Source organism: Haliotis rufescens, unplaced genomic scaffold, assembly GCF_023055435.1.
Source record: "Haliotis rufescens isolate VD_foot unplaced genomic scaffold, xgHalRufe1.0.p SCAF_39, whole genome shotgun sequence".
In the NCBI taxonomy this organism is placed as follows: domain Eukaryota; kingdom Metazoa; phylum Mollusca; class Gastropoda; order Lepetellida; family Haliotidae; genus Haliotis; species Haliotis rufescens.
The window spans coordinates 962,829-982,110 of NW_025964101.1; the positions used below are offsets into that span (position 1 = coordinate 962,829).

Genomic DNA, 19,282 nt, shown 5'->3' on the forward strand with positions numbered 1-19,282 from the left:
AAACAAAGTGCACTTGGCAGGCAACTGGAAATTCTTATTTATTTTTTTCAAAATTGGGATTTTCTTATTTTCACAATTATGAGGTATTTTAATATTGCATTCAATGCAAAGGTGTTAAACTAAGCACAAAAGTCCTCTTTTTTGGTCCTGTTACCAGTGAAATATGTCATGTTTAGAAAGCCATAACATTGGTTATCAAACCTCAATGTCAGAATGATTAGATCTTTGTGGTCCACATGATTCTTGACAAAATACTAAATAGATTTCTCAGCGGGAGTCTAAATACCCTATACTATGTACAAGACAGGCTGCATCTGGATTTAGAGAGGGAGAATAAATCCCTTTTTCCCCACTTCCAAGCAAAATGCCGCACATTTTTTCCCCGAGTCAACAAAAGTCACATGACATAGCACTCAGGGTACACAGGTTTTATGCGTCCCTGGTTAAAGGGCAAGTTCACACGGAAATGAACCTATTTTTCTTGTACTTTTTCCACATTAAAAGTGTTAACCTAGTAGTGTCATAGACAAAAATATAAAAATATCCCAATTAATTAACATATTTTTTGTATTAAACCGATTTATATTTTTCACATTTACCAAGTGTTCTATTTCCAGAACAAAAAACACCATGGCTTATGCCCCTTGCAATATGACGTCATTGGTGCCAATTGATAAACATTATGACGTCATCATGCTTTGTTATAGAGCCGCTTCACGTGGTGTAGGTACAGGTGTGTGATTCTAGCATCTCAGATGCCAGCCAGCATAGTGTTATGCTGAGTCACCACTGCGCCTGAGTGTGTCATAGGCCATGTTGTTTTACCGCAAACCAGTATTGGATATCTTTTGCGTTGAGAAAAGGACAGGGACCCAGTTGAATTGGCACCAATTACGTCATAATCTAAGGGGGATAACTCAGGCCTGTTTAGCTCGAAAAACGAAGGCCTCATAACGACATAGCATTTTCACACTATTGTGAGCTTCCTACTTTCACTGTGAAAAAAATGAGTTTATATTTTCAAACACAGATACTAACTAATTCTAAAATTGCGTTTTGTTTAGAAAAAAAAGAAAGAAAGTGATTTTTGCGTGTACACTTCCCCTTTTAGTTCAATAAAACCAAACACAGGACGCATAAAACCCCATGTACCTTGTGATACTGCTGCACTTATATGATGACTAGTGAGGGCCTACACCATTTGGCAAATTTGCACGGACATTTGCTACAGATTTGCTTCAGATCAGGGGCCTAACACTGGCCTCTGATCAGGTCCAGATACATCTCTGATGTAGCACAGGGTTCTTACTTATTGCATCCTAAATGCATACAAATTGAGAATGAAGCAAATAATATATATTTTGAGTTCTTTGGGATGCAAAAAGGTATGGCTGTTTGAATAATAAAAACAACATATTAAGGGTCAGATATTGTTACATTTACAACATTTATCAGCTCCATTTTCAAAGGTTAAATAAGTATGAAGCTTGCAATGACAACATGGCAAGGGATGGGATGTGATGTGAACGCAACTTTGAAGGACAAACAGTCTTTTGTTCAGGTAACGCCAGTTATTTGGGCATCCTCTTGATCTCATGGGCCAGCCAAGTAGCGAAGCTGAGTAGAGCGACCGAGCCAGACTGGTGGGTGGCGGCGAGATGGGTGGGGACGTACAGCAGCAGGGTGGAGATACCCAGGGTGGCCTGAAACAGATCCAAGGCAGTCAGTCTGTGTCAGTGGATGGTAAATATACACTCCAGCAGTCAGTCTGTGTCAGTGGATGGTAAATATACACAACAGCAGTCAGTCTGTGTCAGTGGATGGTAAATATACACTACAGCAGTCAGTCTGTGTGGATGGTAAATATACACAACAGCAGTCAGTCTGTGTCAGTGGATGGTAAATACACAATACACTACAGCAGTCAGTCTGTGTCAGTGGATGGTGAATATACACAACAGCAGTCAGTCTGTATCAGTGGATGGTGAATATACACTACAGCAGTCAGTCTGTATCAGTGGATGGTGAATATACACTACAGCAGTCAGTCTGTATCAGTGGATGGTGAATATACACTACAGCAGTCAGTCTGTGTCAGTGGATGGTAAATATACACTACAGCAGTCAGTCTGTGTGGATGGTAAATATACACTACAGCAGTCAGTCTGTGTCAGTGGATGGTAAATATACACTACAGTAGTCAATCTGTGTGGATGGTAAATATACACTACAGTAGTCAGTCTGTGTCAGTGGATGGTAAATATACACTCCAGCAGTCAGTCTGTGTCAGTGGATGGTGAATATACACTCCAGCAGTCAGTCTGTGTCAGTGGATGGTGAATATACACTCCAGCAGTCAGTCTGTGTCAGTGGATGGTAAATATACACTACTGCAGTCAGTCTGCATCAGTGGATGGTAAATATACACAACAGCAATCAGTCTGTGTCAGTGGATGGTAAATATACACTCCAGCAGTCAGTCTGTGTCAGTGGATGGTAAATATACACAACAGCAGTCAGTCTGTATCAGTGGATGGTAAATATACACAACAGCAGTCAGTCTGTGTCAGTGGATGGTAAATATACACTACAGCAGTCAGTCTGTGTGGATGGTAAATATACACAACAGCAGTCAGTCTGTGTCAGTGGATGGTAAATATACACAACAGCAATCAGTCTGTGTCAGTGGATGGTAAATATACACAACAGCAGTCAGTCTGTGTGGATGGTAAATATACACTCCAGCAGTCAGTCTGCATCAGTGGATGGTAAATATACACTACAGCAGTCAGTCTGTGTGGATGGTAAATATACACAACAGCAGTCAGTCTGTGTCAGTGGATGGTAAATATACACAACAGCAATCAGTCTGTGTCAGTGGATGGTAAATATACACAACAGCAATCAGTCTGTGTCAGTGGATGGTAAATATACACAACAGCAGTCAGTCTGTGTGGATGGTAAATATACACAACAGCAGTCAGTCTGTGTCAGTGGATGGTAAATATACACTCGAGCAGTCAGTCTGTGTCAGTGGATGGTAAATATACACTACAGCAGTCAGTCTGTGTCAGTGGATGGTAAATATACACTCCAGCAGTCAGTCTGCATCAGTGGATGGTAAATATACACTCCAGCAGTCAGTCTGTGTGGATGGTAAATATACACAACAGCAGTCAGTCTGTGTCAGTGGATGGTAAATATACACAACAGCAATCAGTCTGTATCAGTGGATGGTAAATATACACAACAGCAATCAGTCTGCATCAGTGGATGGTAAATATACACAACAGCAATCAGTCTGTGTCAGTGGATGGTAAATATACACTCCAGCAGTCAGTCTGTGTCAGTGGATGGTAAATATACACAACAGCAGTCAGTCTGTATCAGTGGATGGTAAATATACACAACAGCAGTCAGTCTGTGTCAGTGGATGGTAAATATACACTACAGCAGTCAGTCTGTGTGGATGGTAAATATACACAACAGCAGTCAGTCTGTGTCAGTGGATGGTAAATATATACAACAGCAATCAGTCTGTGTCAGTGGATGGTAAATATACACAACAGCAGTCAGTCTGTGTCAGTGGTAAATATACACAACAGCAGTCAGTCTGTGTCGGTGGATGGTAAATATACACAACAGCAATCAGTCTGTGTCAGTGGATGGTAAATATACACAACAGCAATCAGTCTGTGTCAGTGGATGGTAAATATACACAACAGCAATCAGTCTGTGTCAGTGGATGGTAAATATACACAACAGCAGTCAGTCTGTATCAGTGGATGGTAAATATACACAACAGCAGTCAGTCTGTATCAGTGGATGGTAAATATACACCTCAGCAGTCAGTCTGTGTGGATGGTAAATATACACAACAGCAGTCAGTCTGTGTCAGTGGATGGTAAATATACACAACAGCAATCAGTCTGTGTCGGTGGATGGTAAATATACACAACAGCAATCAGTCTGTGTCAGTGGATGGTAAATATACACTACAGCAGTCAGTCTGTGTCAGTGGATGGTAAATACACAATACACAACAGCAGTCAGTCTGTGTCAGTGGATGGTAAATATACACAACAGCAGTCAGTCTGTGTCAGTGGATGGTAAATATACACTACAGCAGTCAGTCTGTATCAGTGGATGGTAAATATACACTACAGCAGTCAGTCTGTATCAGTGGATGGTAAATATACACTCCAGCAGTCAGTCTGCATCAGTGGATGGTAAATATACACAACAGCAATCAGTCTGTGTCAGTGGATGGTAAATATACACAACAGCAATCAGTCTGTATCAGTGGATGGTAAATATACACAACAGCAGTCAGTGTGCATCATAAAGTTGACATCCATAAATTCTCTTCCTCATGGTAAATACACACTACAGCAATAGGGTGAAGATACCCAGGCAGGAGGGAGTGAGTACATTTTTCTGCTGCTTTTATTCCAGCAATATCAGGGCAGGGGACACCAGAAATGGGCTTCACGCATTGTACCCATGCCGGGAGTCAAACCTGGGCTTTCGGCGTGACGAGCAAACGCTTTAACCTCTGGGCTACCCCACCACCCTCAAGGTTGGGATACCCAAGGTGTCACAGTATATGGAAGACACGATAAACATACTACTGTCAACCATGGAAGGCACTCTCTATGTATTATCAGCCAAAAATAGAACATGCTAATTATCATGTTTAACAATTATAAGCCAAAAATGGAAGACACTCTGAATGTATTACAAGCAAACAGTAGAAGGTGCTCTGGATGTATCTAAATCTAACTTTGGTTTGGTTGTTACTCAATGCCAAACACAGCCTTATTCCAATTACATGATAACGGCCTGTAAACCGTGTCCGAATTAACTGCCTGCCCGCCAGCCCGTGGCAGGTAACTTTTCTGTCGGGCTGCATGAAATTTTCCTCCACCTGCCTGACTGTCTGACAAATAATTTCAAGACTACTTACGCATTCAGTTTTATTATAACTCCTTGTAGAATCTCAGGAAATTGTTTGCAATATTTTAACTGAATCAAGATGTAATTTCTCTTAGTTTTTGCGATTTTTCACTATTTATAATGTCTGAATGTTGCCAGGTAATTTAGAAGATGAGCAGGCAACATGTTGAGTCACCTTCCCGACTGTCTTGTTGGGTTTTAAAATTATTTCAAATACTGCCTGTAATCAAGTCTGGACCAGACTGATCGGTAATTATCATGAGCAATGCCTGTCGGAGTACGATGACCACCCGGTCAATTTTGTTAACTCTTACGACAAGCATTGGCAACTTGGAACCTAAGCTAACCCAGAATTCCCACAGAGCTTTTCAAGACAAGGGAGAAGAGGCCTGAATAATGGCTGGTCCCCCTGAAACATCCCTGGCCTGTAGACAACAAGCATGGAGTCATTTGAAACACTACTGTTCAATGCATGACACAGCTGATTGTGTGTCATGACCTTGGGAATCATTGCTCATGCTATCAACCACTTGTTTGGCTGACCACATGCATTATTGTAACACCTCAGAAAACTGCCTCCTTTTTCTTAAATAATGGACTGGTCTCATTCATAATAGTAGAAGGGAACAGCAAGTTCATATTGTGATGGAGGGGACATAGCTACCTGGACGAATGCCATTGCGAGGAGACAGTTGAGGGCTGTGCGGGCCCGTGGAGATATCGGGGCCTTGCGGGCCATCCACCAGAAGCCTGTGATTGCCACCACAGTCGACTCCGCCTGTGGAAATAGATCATGCCTGTGCAATGATTGTATTCACACATATACTGAAAAAAATTAGTTAGGGATCATGAATATTTCGGGAGATAATTTCTTGTATTGAAGACACACAATTTTATAAAAAATATTTATGATCCCTGCATCGGTGGATAACGACTTTTTACTTCTCGATAACGTATTGATCACAATCGCACACAAAGTAAAAAGCATCAATTAATACCTCAAATATATTAATAAAATACCGGTACTAATTAATAGTGAAAATGTAAATATTTTCTTCCATTGCACCATATTTGACACTGCCAACTTTAAATGGTTAGTGTGTCAGGTATTTGGCTTTATCATATAATGGGAAGGTTTCTCGGCAGGATAAAGCCAATGGATAAAAATTATATCCGTTGGGGTCATATGTGGATAGAGATGCAAATATCAAAGGTCAAGTAGGGACTACTTTCAGTGTTGATAAACAAACATGGCGTCGCCCTTGTCATTCGGTGATCAAGTCAGAATTAACCTTCGGGAATCTGGATAAACTACAGGGATAATTGCTATCATTATTAAATGAACAGTCTAATATACTTAAAATCAGTGTCTAACTGTGACGTTTTATAAGTTTTGGCACCTTTGGAGATATAAATTTCGAAACAATTTTGCGAGGGCACTAGGCCTAGCCAAGCAGGATCAGTAGCCATATCTGTGCTTGAAACCTTTTCCACAAATTAAAATAGTTAGTATTTGGCCGAAATATGTTTGAATTGTTTTGTTTTGTTGCTGTGTGTACATCTGACTGCACTTTTTAACGTTATGACAGGACAGAGTGTCAACAACGTCTGACCTTGACCGTGACGTCTCATAGACTAGGGTTAGAGTAGCTTCCCTTTGACAAAGGGCAGTTACTCTAGCGGATAGACCGATGGAATGCCGTGAAAGGCAAGTAAAAACAATTTTTGTTTTGTGCATATGATGCTTCGCCACTGTATAAGAAACAGATTTCAGTAGGAACTATGTTGGCTACTGTCACTGACAATGCTTGCTAAATACAATGTTTATTCCTAATGCAGGATATTTATTATCCCCAAACACACTCGCGTGATAAGCTCTATATCCTGTCTATGAAAAAGATGGCTTACGGACCACAGAAAACAGCACATGCTAGTATTATGATACGTATTGCATCATGAGCAAGGTATCATGATACGTATTGGATCGTGAGCAAGGTATCGTGATACATATTGCATCGTGAGCAAGGTATCGTGATACGTATTGCATCGTGAGCAAGGTATCGTGATACGTATTGCATCGTGAGCAAGTTATCGGGATACATATCGTATCGTGAGCAAGGTATCGTGATAGGTATTGGATCGAACAGTTGGTGTTTCATCCCAGCCCTACTAATTACTAGGGTCCTTTTCTTTCTTCATCCGTGAATATAATCACTTGAGTGAATATTGTTTTACACTGTCCAGGGACAACAAGCATGGAGGTGAGGGAGAGCTTAATAAACTTGGGGTTATAGAGTGGTTTGACTCCACTGAAAGCAAGATTCCAGCCAAATATGTCCCAGCAGGAGAGACAATGATTGAATTCACACATTGTACTCAGGTGGGAATAGAACCAAGGACTCCATCCACTGTGAGCCATCTTTCCCATTTAACCATCTTTCCCATCATTGAAACAAACAACTTTACCAGGTGTCGATGGTTGAACTGGACGGTGGTTGGGTTTTCAAACATGTTCTTCCACTTGGGAGAAAAGGCTACAAGGTCATCTGGGATCCACTTGTCGGCCATCTTGGGCCAGGAGTTGTAGGTCAGACCCGCGTCGAGGCCGGCAACAAAAGCTCCTGAAATTTAAAATAGTTTTGGAAATGTTAAGCATTGTGTTTAGTGCGAGAACATTTCTAAAGCCCCATATAGCAACCTGTAAAAAATATATGCAAGAAGAAAACTATATATGATACATTAACACCCACTCACCCTCACTTCACCCGCCCTGCCATTCACAGACCTCTGACACCCTTCACCCGCCCCATTCTTTAACTCTACACCCTTCACCCACTGATCTCTCCCCCCATTCTATATCTCTGACCCTCAGTCCCCACCCACCTGACAGAGCTGTGATGAAGACCAGGGTAAGGACTCCGTGGGTCATGACTCGCAGTCGCGTCATCTGCTTCGTGTTGGGCATCTGCCGTCGCAACACAAAACACACATTGAATTAAGCAACATCCAAACTTGCAAAACCAAACTGAAATAAACTGTAAACTTATAATATCTTATACACATGGTTAGGCTAGGTGATAAGGGGTTTAATGTTATTGTTCTCATATAGCGATGTGCATGCATGCAGGTGTGTTTGTGTGTGTATGTGCATGCATGTAGGTGTGTTTGTGTGTGTATGTGCATGCATGCAGGTGTGTTTGTGTGTGTATGTGCATGCATGCAGGTGTGTTTGTGTGTGTATGTGCATGCATGCAGGTGTGTTTGTGTGTGTATGTGCATGCATGCAGGAGTGTTTGTGTGTGTATGTGCATGCATGCAGGTGTGTTTGTGTGTGTATGTGCATGCATGCAGGTGTGTTTGTGTGTGTATGTGCATGCATGCAGGTGTGTTTGTGTGTGTATGTGCATGCATGCAGGTGTGTTTGTGTGTGTATGTGCATGCATGTAGGTGTGTTTGTGTGTGTATGTGCAGACCTGTCAACCCTCCCACATTTTGCGGGAGACTCCCGCAATTTGATGAAATCTCCCAGTCTCCCGCAAGATGGACTATTTCTCCCGCAAAACAGAATTCTTCATCATTTAAAAAAATCGCCTCATTGTCCCGTGAGTGAAAACAATGAACGGGAAGTTTGCGTCCTGATCTGTCCGGTAGGCTCCCGGATTAGTGACCCTTATCACAGCCACCCGCAGGGGGACCCAGATGGGCCTTTGTCCAGTAATCAAATGGTAATTAAATTCATATGGTGAACGATTGAATAATGTAAACTGTTAAGAAAACTCGGATAGTCCTAACAGGTGCCTGAAGGGTTGAACTTGAAATGAAAAATCAGCCAAGTATTCATCACTTCATGAAATGTACTGTTGTCTTCATGTTCTTAGCGTGTTTATTCTTCCACAATTTAAGAATGTAGATACATATGGCCGGTCCAGTTATACATGACTTTATTGGTTATCAGATTTGTCAGAAACTTTGTTAAAACATCAACATACCTCAAAGTTACGTCATTGAACTCTTGGAAATGAAAACAAAATATGTCCTGCAAGCGCCATCTTCAGAAACAACACTATGCGTGATTGGTTGATTCGGTAGTCGAAATAACAATGAGTTACACGATCAGGCTTCCTCACAGCTAGGATTTCAAAGTCAAAGTTTAAAGTGAAACTTATAAATTTCCTTTTGACTGACATCGTGACTTGTGTGCACAGAAAATATCAAAACAGAACTTTATCAAATTTTGCGAGAATGTATCATGTGATTATTTTACACGATTGGATTGGCTAATAGTTTGCTTACGTCCCCGATCTGCAATCTAATTTGCATACAACAGTACTAGTCAACCAATGAGATTAATACACGTCAAGGTCAGAAAGGTCAACAACGACAACGAGACTCATTTCATTCATAAATTGTAGTAAAACGTAATAGTACTTCCAAATATGGCATACATTTCTTGGAATGGAATAACGTGAACATTTCTAGGAAATTTAAGAAGCGAAGTAATGGGACTGTCAACAGACTACCGCAGACAGAAAAAAACCCAGTATATCTTATTGAAACTAAGGGCGATGATGTTGCGTCAGGATAAATGCATTTGATATTTCTTTGGCGAATTTTGTAACCAACATCGTGCCAAATACTCAGAAAACCTGCATCGTAACGAAGCCTGACAACTGGTCGGATTGAACACGCCGTCAACTGGTCAAGCTACCGATTGTGAAATTTCAATATCTGTTTGCGTTTATCTGAGATGATCTTTGAACGAAAGTTATATGGGTAGATTGTGCTGGGTTTAATTTTTGGAGGAGGAAAATGCAAACGGAAATTAAGCAAGCTGTACGTATAAGAAACTTATTTATTATTTATTGTTTCAAAATATTTGGTTTTCTTTGTAACATTATTAAAAATAAAAGTTGGAAATTATCTTATCTTCACTATCTTAAAAATCTCCCCCTTTTGAGGCAAATCTCCCCCATTTTGAAGTCAAATCTCCCACATTGTCATGATAAGGGGATGACAGGTCTGTATGTGCATGCATGCAGGTGTATTTGTGTGTGTATGTGCATGCATGCAGGTGTGTTTGTGTGTGTATGTGCATGCATGCAGGTGTGTTTGTGTGTGTATGTGCATGCATGCAGGTGTGTTTGTGTGTGTATGTGCATGCATGCAGGAGTGTTTGTGTGTGTATGTGCATGCATGCAGGTGTATTTGTGTGTGTATGTGCATGCATGCAGGTGTGTTTGTGTGTGTATGTGCATGCATGTAGGTGTGTTTGTGTGTGTATGTGCATGCATGCAGGAGTGTTTGTGTGTGTATGTGCATGCATGCAGGTGTGTTTGTGTGTGTATGTGCATGCATGCAGGTGTGTTTGTGTGTGTATGTGCATGCATGCAGGTGTGTTTGTGTGTGTATGTGCATGCATGCAGGTGTGTTTGTGTGTGTATGTGCATGCATGCATGTGGCTGCTTGTACTAGTCTGGACTAATGCTGGTTTTATAGTGCTAGCCCACTTAGAGACCATGCTGCAGTTTAACATGAATACCCCACTCATATTCAGCATATTTGATTGAGCTGATGAGGGCACCATGTAACGCCATCAGGGCACCACGTCACATCATCAGGGCACTATTACACACCATCAGGGCACCATGTCAGACCATCAGGGCACCATGTCACGCCATCAGGGCACCACGTCACACCATCAGGGCACCATGTCACATCATCAGGGCACTATTACACACCATCAGGGCAGCATTTCAGACCATCAGGGCACCATGTCACGCCATCAGGGCACCATGTCACGCCATCAGGGCATATGTCACACCATCAGGGCACCATGTATCACAATCAGGGCACCATGTCACACAATCAGGGCACCATGTCACACAATCAGGGCACCATGTCATACCATCAGGGCACTATGTCACACAATCATGGCACCATGTCATGCCATCAGGGCACCATGTCACGCCATCAGGGCACCATGTCACACAATCAGGGCACCATGTCATGCCATCAGGGCATATGTCATACCATATGGTCACCATGTCATGCCATCAGGGCACCATGTAATACCATCAGGGCACCACGTCATACCATCAGGGCACCATGTCATGCCATCAAGGCACAATGTCATACCATCAGGGCATCATGTCACACCATCAGGGCACCATGTCACGCCATCAGGGCATACGTCATACCATCAGGGCACCATGTCATACCATCAGGGCATCATGTCACACCATCAGGGCATCATGTCACACCATCAGGGCACCATGTCATGCCATCAGGGCACCATGTCATACCATCAGGGCATCATGTCACACCATCAGGGCATCATGTCACACAATCAGGGCACCATGTCACGCCATCAGGGCACCATGTCATGCCATCAGGGCACATGTCATACCATCAGGGCACCATGTCACAACATCAGGGCACCATGTCACAACATCAGGGCACCATGTCACACCATCATCTAAGTCTCACATTGGTAACCACCTGATCCTCAGTACTTGGCACTTACATTTGTTTGTTTGTTTGTTTTGTTATTTAACGCTGCACTCAGCAATATTCCAGCAATATGATGGCAGTCTGTAAATAATCAAGAAGTCTGGACCAGACAATCAAGTGACTGACATCATGAGCATCAATCTATGGAATTAAGATACGATGACAAGCATCAAGCAAGTCAGTGTGTCTAAACACCCGATCCCGTTAGTCGCCTCTTACGGCAAGCACAGGTACAGATTTGTACCATACTTGTTTACCAGTGTCTGTTGGCTAAAAGCTGGAAGCTTGCAGCACAAATCACCAGTGAACCAGTTCTAGATAATGACATGTAGAATGAAGTCTGCTCCTACCCTCTGTGGCTTGGAGAGGTGCATCAGGCCTCCGTACAGGAACAGCGTGTAGAGGAAGAGGGCGGAGCCCAGGTGAGCCGCCAGGCGGTACTGGGACACTCGGGGGACGCCGTCAGGATTCTTCTGTTCCTCCAGACCACTCTTCACCATGTACCAGCCAAGGAAACCCTGCAATTGTCAGGCTTGTTGAACATCTGATGTGTCTGTGTGTGTGTTGCTAAGGCTCAGAAATATTCCAGCTATATGACAGCAGTCTGTATATAATCCAGTCTAGACCAGACAATCCAGCGATTGACATCATGAGCATCGATCTACGCAATTGGGATACGATGACATGAATCAACCAAGTCAGTGAGTCTGACCACCCGATCCCATTAGTCACCTCTAACGACAAGCATAGTCGCCTTTTACAGCAAGCATGGGTTGCTGAAGATCAATTCTAACCCAGTTCTTCACAGATGTTTACTTTAATTTTAAAATAATACAGAACTAAACTATTCTTAATCCATTTCTAGGATTGTGCGACACATGAAAGCTATGAAGGAAACACAATCAAAGGCTAACAAAGATACTGGTTTTTCATTTGTAAAGGCTGACTGTAACAGCGCACAACAGAAAATCACACAACCCAGTGATTGATATCATGAGCAACAATCCATCCCATTCGGGTACACAGACACCATCAACCAAGTCATCAAGTACGACCAACTGATATCCATTAAGTTGCCTCTTACAACAAGCACAGGTTGATCATTGACAACAACTTCATTAATAAATACAATTTTATCAACTGTTATGGAACCCCTTCCGTAGCCTTAATACTGTATTAGAGAAGTTGTTATCCATAAACTGTATCTACTTTGTCCACTTAAAAGAGTGAGTGAGTGAGTGAGTGAGTTGGGTTAAACGCCGCTTTTAACAGTATTCCAGTCATATCGCGGCGTGTCGGCTTAATGTGGGAGGAAAGCCCGAAGTGATGCAGGTCTCAGACATTTACCACTTCGGTGAAATCCACAAGCACTGGGGCTGACAAACATAGAAACATAATTGGGGCAAGCCGGGATTTGAACCCACAATCATAGGTTTCTGGCGTGTACAGGAGACGCAACTCTGCACAGCGAATCACGGCGCCTTAGATGACTGGGCCCCCCAAAAAAAGTCTGGACGTCGAATCATTCCCTCTAGAGGTAAGCTTTGGGTGTTTAATGATGCTTCAAGAAGTCATAAATTGAAGACTTTTTCAACATTTTGATCAAGTAGGCGCCAGCAGTAAATCCAGTTCGTGCCGACATTCCAGCATGCCAGCTGTGGAAAAAACAACTGTGTGCATGCTCATATCATTGGTTACGAAAGGAAAGGATTGGTCATAAATTTATCATGATACCACTGTCGATACTGAACTTTCAGTGACATTTTTCATAGATATGGAAGATTTAGAATGTACACAACACTGAACATTTCTCTGCAATATTGTTTTGTTTTGCTGTGTTTTGAAACATAAGTCTGAGAACTTGTTACTTATCAACATGTTAGAACATTCACCATGGTCCATCTTCCCGAGGAGGGGGGAGTTAAAACTGTAAAAGTCCGGTTCCCACCATTACCGAACTAGGCCGGAATTTCTGGGCTTGATCGTAGTGCCACAAGTTGCTATTACAAGTTATGTCCCTCCAATGTCCCTCCTATTGACAAATCAGATTCCATCTCTCTTATCACTTGCATTTGCTTCAACCAAAATGGCGGCGCCCAATGAAGACTATCAATAATCAAGATCTATCAATGATCTATATTGTAATAAAAAGGGTCTTACTTTCAGAAAGACATCAAATCATGTGAGCACCTTGATTAAAAACATGAAAAGATTAGGGAAATTATCTGTTGACGCTAAGTTGACAGTACACATGCTTTGAAAATCCTGCAATTGAATGAAATCTGCATGGCACAACCGGACGTTGATTTCATTACAAGATCTTGAATGGACTGTGCATGGCTTGTTAGTCCAACCAAAATGTAACCCCGTAATACCAGCCTAGTTTGGCAAGGGTGGAAACTGGACTTTAAAGATCAGTCAACCCCCTTGCCTCGGGAAGATGAGCATGTCCATGCTCTACAAAAGCAAATGTGACCAAAGGGAGATAATATTCTCCATAAAAACCATACTAAAGATTACCTCCCTTGATTCTTAACATGGCCTTACTGGACATTTCACTTTGAAACTACACAATGGCAAAAGAGAGAAGTGGTTTGTTCTCACTTACTTGAAAACCAATGAATGATGCGTAGATGGCGAGCCTTGGCCTCATGGCTTTAGTGATCCAGCCCTTCTTGAGGAAGTAGAGAGCCGGAAGTGCAAACACCAGCCCCACGCCACGCCCCCACATCCGGTGGGCATACTCCATGTAGTAGATGAACTTGAAGTCACTGAGCGTCACCTCTTTCTGGCTGCTGACACTGACATAATAAACTACAGCTACAACCAACAGCTTTCAACCAGCCATCATTGACATATCACAAAACAGAGACATAATGCTTTAGAAAAATAATTCTAGTTTAGAGAATCGACTGAAACTATGAGTAGTGAGACAATACACCAATGGATTGGTGGATCCTAATTTTTTGCTTCTTGATAGAAGTATCAATCACAGTCGCTCACTTAGTAAAATGTATCAATCCTTTCCTTCAAGGTTTGCTGTAGTAACTGTTACATCAAACACTAATTAGTAGTGAAAATTATTAATGAAAACGTAAATATTTGCATCCATTGCACCATACTTGACACTGCCAACAGTAAATCATGAGTGCGCAGGGTATTTGGCCATCCTCTCTATGAAAGAGATGCCTTGCGCATCATGGACAAGTGCACATGCAAATATCGTGATACGTATCTGATCATGAGCAAAGTATCGTGACAGGGATCGGATCGCACAGTTGGTGTATCGACCCTGCCCTAGTAACGAAACAGTTGCATTCAAATCTGTCTACAGTCAAACACCCATGCGTCGAACTTTGATGTATCGAACATACGGTTATCTCGATGTAAAAGATTGTTTCCTACGTATTCCTTCCTTATTCATCATTTTTGGTTGTGTCAAACCTTGGATAACTCAAAGTATTTACGTAGGTCCCGTCAAGTTTGACACAACAGTGTTTGACTCTATTTAAATGCAATTTTCCATGTACCTATGGGTTTGAATCATCGTATGGATTTTTTAGGTATGGATTTTTTAGGTATCATTGCTAAAGAATCTCCACTTTCCAAGTCGATTAGTAAATATATATTTGCATGGCCCCAAAAACAAGTACTCATACTTGAAGCCAAGTGTCTTAGGAAGTGCATTAAGCTGCATTTGGCGTTACATCATGATGCAAGCACTTGGCTGAAGCATATAAAGTGTGATGCAGATTTGCATCGGGACTCTATTAGGAGGTGAGGTGAAATGGGGTTTAACGTTGCGTCCAAGATTATTGCACTTATATAGCGACGTGCCTGCACGTGTGTGTGTGTGTGTGGCTGCTTGTACTGTTCCGGACTGATGCCGATTTATAGTGCTAGCTCACTGAGATACCATGCCGCATTTTAACATGAATACCCCACTCAGACACCGACTGACTCCGAGCCGACCAGTCCTTGTTTAGCCCCTTAATGCCGAGCGCCAGACAGGGTAACAACAAGTACCATCTTTTAACGTCTGATGGTATGACGTGGCAGAGGATCGAACTTCAGATCTTCCCCTCTCCGGGCGGACGCTCTACCACTAGACCACGGAGGCGGTCAACTCTATTAGGATAACGCTAAGGGAAGTCTGTACCTCTGTGTAGCAACAAGTCAGTATATAAATTGTTTACCCGGAGCAGCAGAAAGGTAGGTTACAGCAGCTACAGATCCCAGTGCATAACCTACACATTATCCACTGATTATGTGATATTGGAAGGAAGACAAATGTGTGTCTGTGTAACCATAGTAACCTACTATTTATACTCCGGGAACTGCTTGTACCGCTCAAACTCCTCCTGCCATTCCTGCTGTGACCTTGGTGGCTTCATGTCCTTGAGGAGTCGCCAGTCCACCATCGACAGACCCGACTCTGTCAATCTGAAAAACAGCAATCATGTACAGCATATCATAATAGATTGGACCCGTGAAGATCCTGGGTAGAATAGCGCTTCAGCAACCCATGCTTGCCATCAAAGGCAACTATGCTTGTCGTAAGAGGTGACTAACAGGATCGGGTGGTCAGGCTTGCTACATGTCATTGTATTCCAATTGTGTGATCGATACTCATAATGTCAATCAATGGATTGTCTGGTCCTGACTCGATTATTTACAGACCGCTGTAACGTAGCTGGAGTATTGCTGAGTGTGGCGTTAAACAACAAACACAAACATAATAGAGAGAGGATATTATATTTGTGTTCATGTCATACTATGTTTACAACACGAGTGTCTAAATTCTGGTATTTCCCTAGCAAGAGCGAGGGAAATACCAGAATTTAGGCACAAGTGTCGTACACATAGTATGAAATGAAAGGATATAATGTTTTATTTATTACCGATGAAGATGTCTACATACAGAGTTGTTAGTATGTACCTATAAGGACAGCAAGTCACATAAGCAGCGGAACGACAATTTGTTGAATGACGTCAACAATCTTCAGCTGTAACATTGTTTCTAGTGTGACGTCATTCCGAGGTCACAATAAGACTCGAATGACGTCAACAATGCTGTCCGGACGACGGAAACAATACACTGTTGTCTCGTGATGTGATATGACCCTAGGCACATATGATTTTTATGAACCCTGATATGTTTGCCCTTGTAGGTAATAAAAGCAGATATGTGACACTAGAACATCCATTCTTTTAACACTGACTGTAGACAGGAGAGGGCGATGATCCTTGCAGGGCTTGGAATAACATTTCAGGATATAATAAGGTTCTCACAGTTGGAGTTCTGAACTTATGACAGACAGAGAGTTAACAATCTCTAGTTGATCTTTTATGGATTATTTGGGGTGGCAGGGTAGCCTAGTGGTTAAAGCGTTGGCCCGTCATGCTGAAGGTTCGATTCCCCACATGGGTACAATGTTGGGAGCAAATTTCTGGTGTCCAGCACCATGATTTAATTGGAATATTGATAAAAGCGGCATAAAGCCATACTCACTCACACACTATGTATTTACCACAGTTAGAAGTCTTTAAAAATATAAAATGTAACACAATGAGCGAATATCTACTTTTTAGAGTAGTTTTCAGGGTTACCTGGTGACGCCTCCCAAGATGACTGCTCCCACCACCATCCCCGCACATCCGATCAACCAGCCTCCCACAATCTTCTCGGCATGGGGAGGTAACTCTGGCACAACCTTTCCTGCAGCAGAAGACGTGGTCTTCCGGACTGGCTGAAGAAATCTCAAAATCCCAGACACCTGAAACAAACAGTGGAATTGATGAGTCTACAGTGAATAATCTTCCATTAAAATCTTATCATTGCTTGATCATGTTGATGCTAAAGTGGAGTTGACAATATGTAAATCAATTGCTGTAATATAGTGGTATAACTTCAATAATTTGTGAAAGACATCCAGACTGAATGTGTATCATCACCCCTAGCAACATGAATTGTTGGTTCTGCTATCAACCACTGGTTTGTCTAGTTGCCTTGATATAGGTGTAATAAATCTATAATAAATGTTTTATTTAGGATAACACTCTCTTAGTAAAGTACAGATTCTGGGAGCCCCATCCGGGATTTGAACCCACACTGTCAGAGCACACAAAGTCAGCAAATTAACCCACTCAGCCACCAAGGCTTCCACAAAAATCAAAGACCGACAACTGGTAGTCTAGATCGTGTACTTTGTGTACCCCTCTGACAAGTGTAAATTGGCACGGCTCCCATGGCCGAAACCTGTGCACACACAATGACATTTTAGAAAGTGGTCAAATGTAATAAATGTTATATATGGGATGACACTTTCTTAGTAACGTACACGGCTGCTAATATTATTTTCCTCAGATGAGATGAGGCAGGGAACTCACCGGTTTAGGTTGTTTGAGATGTTTCATGACACTGAACTGCCTTGTCCCTTGGACCACCTTCTGACATCTTGGACAGTGGACCTTAACATGCAGGATGAGATATTGTTATAACTGTATGCACGCACGATACATCTTCACTTGTGTATATCGCCATGTCATTCATGTTGCTCTTGACATAAAAGATGAAAGATCGTATTTGCTTTTCTTTTCTATTGTCCATTTTCCTTTTCATATTTTGAATGAAAAATAGTATGAAGATTCAGAAGATAAGAAGTGATGTAAATAAAGTGATACTTGTACACTCATAGTGAAACATGCATGAGCTATTTATCATGTTTATTTTCATCATGCTCATTAACATGAAAAAAAGAAGAATATTACAACTTGATTGATATTAACCTTCCCCTGTGGGGTGGCATGATTCACCAGGCTGTATGTCGCCATTTTTGCATGACGTTCTCCACGCCCCATGAGTACCACCTACATTGGTATCAACCAATTTGTGTTACACGTTAGTGTTGGTTCTAGGGCTTGGACAAGTCCAGATTTACTACCAGGGTACCCACCCCTCTATTACCTGACCCTACCTGGGTACCCGCTGTAGGTCTCAAGAGATAGGTACAAAATGTCTGATTGGGAAATGTTTTACTGTACTCCTGTCAAAATGTATTTAGATACACGTATAAACCGACCTGGTCATGCATACACTGAAATTGACTGAAGTTTTACCTTTATGCAAACATATAAAGTCAGTAGGAATGTGTGCATAGTCCGAAAGAAATTTGAACATTTGAACTATTTTGCCATTAAACAATATCATCACATGACTAGCCACGAGTCCGGGTAGTCCTGTGGGTACCCGGGTCCTACTCAGAACCCACCTGACCCGAGCACCTGTCCCAGCCCTAGTAAGTTCATTTTAAGATCATTATGCATCTATTGATTAATTAATATAGACGCTCATTATTACCGATATGTAATACCAATTAATAGATCTACATATCACAATACTGCATTTTTTAAAATCACGCATATTTTCATCTTGTTGGAAAAGTTTACAAGAGGCAAGTCGAATAAAAATTATGATACAGATCTACAGAAATTTTGGTTACGTAAAGCTTACATAATACCTGTGAATGTGTGGGTATATAAGCCAACAACGAGTATCTGTATAAAATAAAACATCTAAACATTTTAATCTGTACAGTGTATATAACTTGTGTCAGAATGAATGGCTCAGTAAGGAATATAAAATTAATATTCAATGTCAAAATGTTCACCTGATTCTGCAGTACGTGACGAAATCCACGACTGGCAAGGCTCACAGTTGAAGCTGTCAACCCTGATCGCATTAAGCAGAATCCAGAAAACATCTTCTTTCATTCAGAAACCCCAATGAAATGTTTCAAGGAAGTGTAGCAGTGAA

The 19,282-nt window shown here is 41.8% G+C and overlaps 1 protein-coding gene across 1 annotated transcript; it reads right to left on the bottom strand.

Annotated features, from left to right (window-relative positions):
- Window positions 1-981: 981 nt before the first annotated feature.
- LOC124123689 (cytochrome c oxidase assembly protein COX15 homolog) lies at window positions 982-19,276 on the bottom strand. The gene is made up of 10 exons (XM_046486855.2): window positions 19,137-19,276; window positions 17,857-17,937; window positions 17,077-17,243; window positions 15,787-15,909; window positions 14,075-14,267; window positions 11,817-11,984; window positions 7,840-7,921; window positions 7,423-7,577; window positions 5,621-5,734; window positions 982-1,703 (listed from the first exon to the last, which is right to left on the bottom strand). The coding sequence occupies exons 1-10, from the start codon at window positions 19,227-19,229 to the stop codon at window positions 1,572-1,574; spliced, it is 1,308 nt and encodes a 435-aa protein (XP_046342811.1). The 5' UTR covers window positions 19,230-19,276; the 3' UTR covers window positions 982-1,571.
- Window positions 19,277-19,282: the final 6 nt, after the last annotated feature.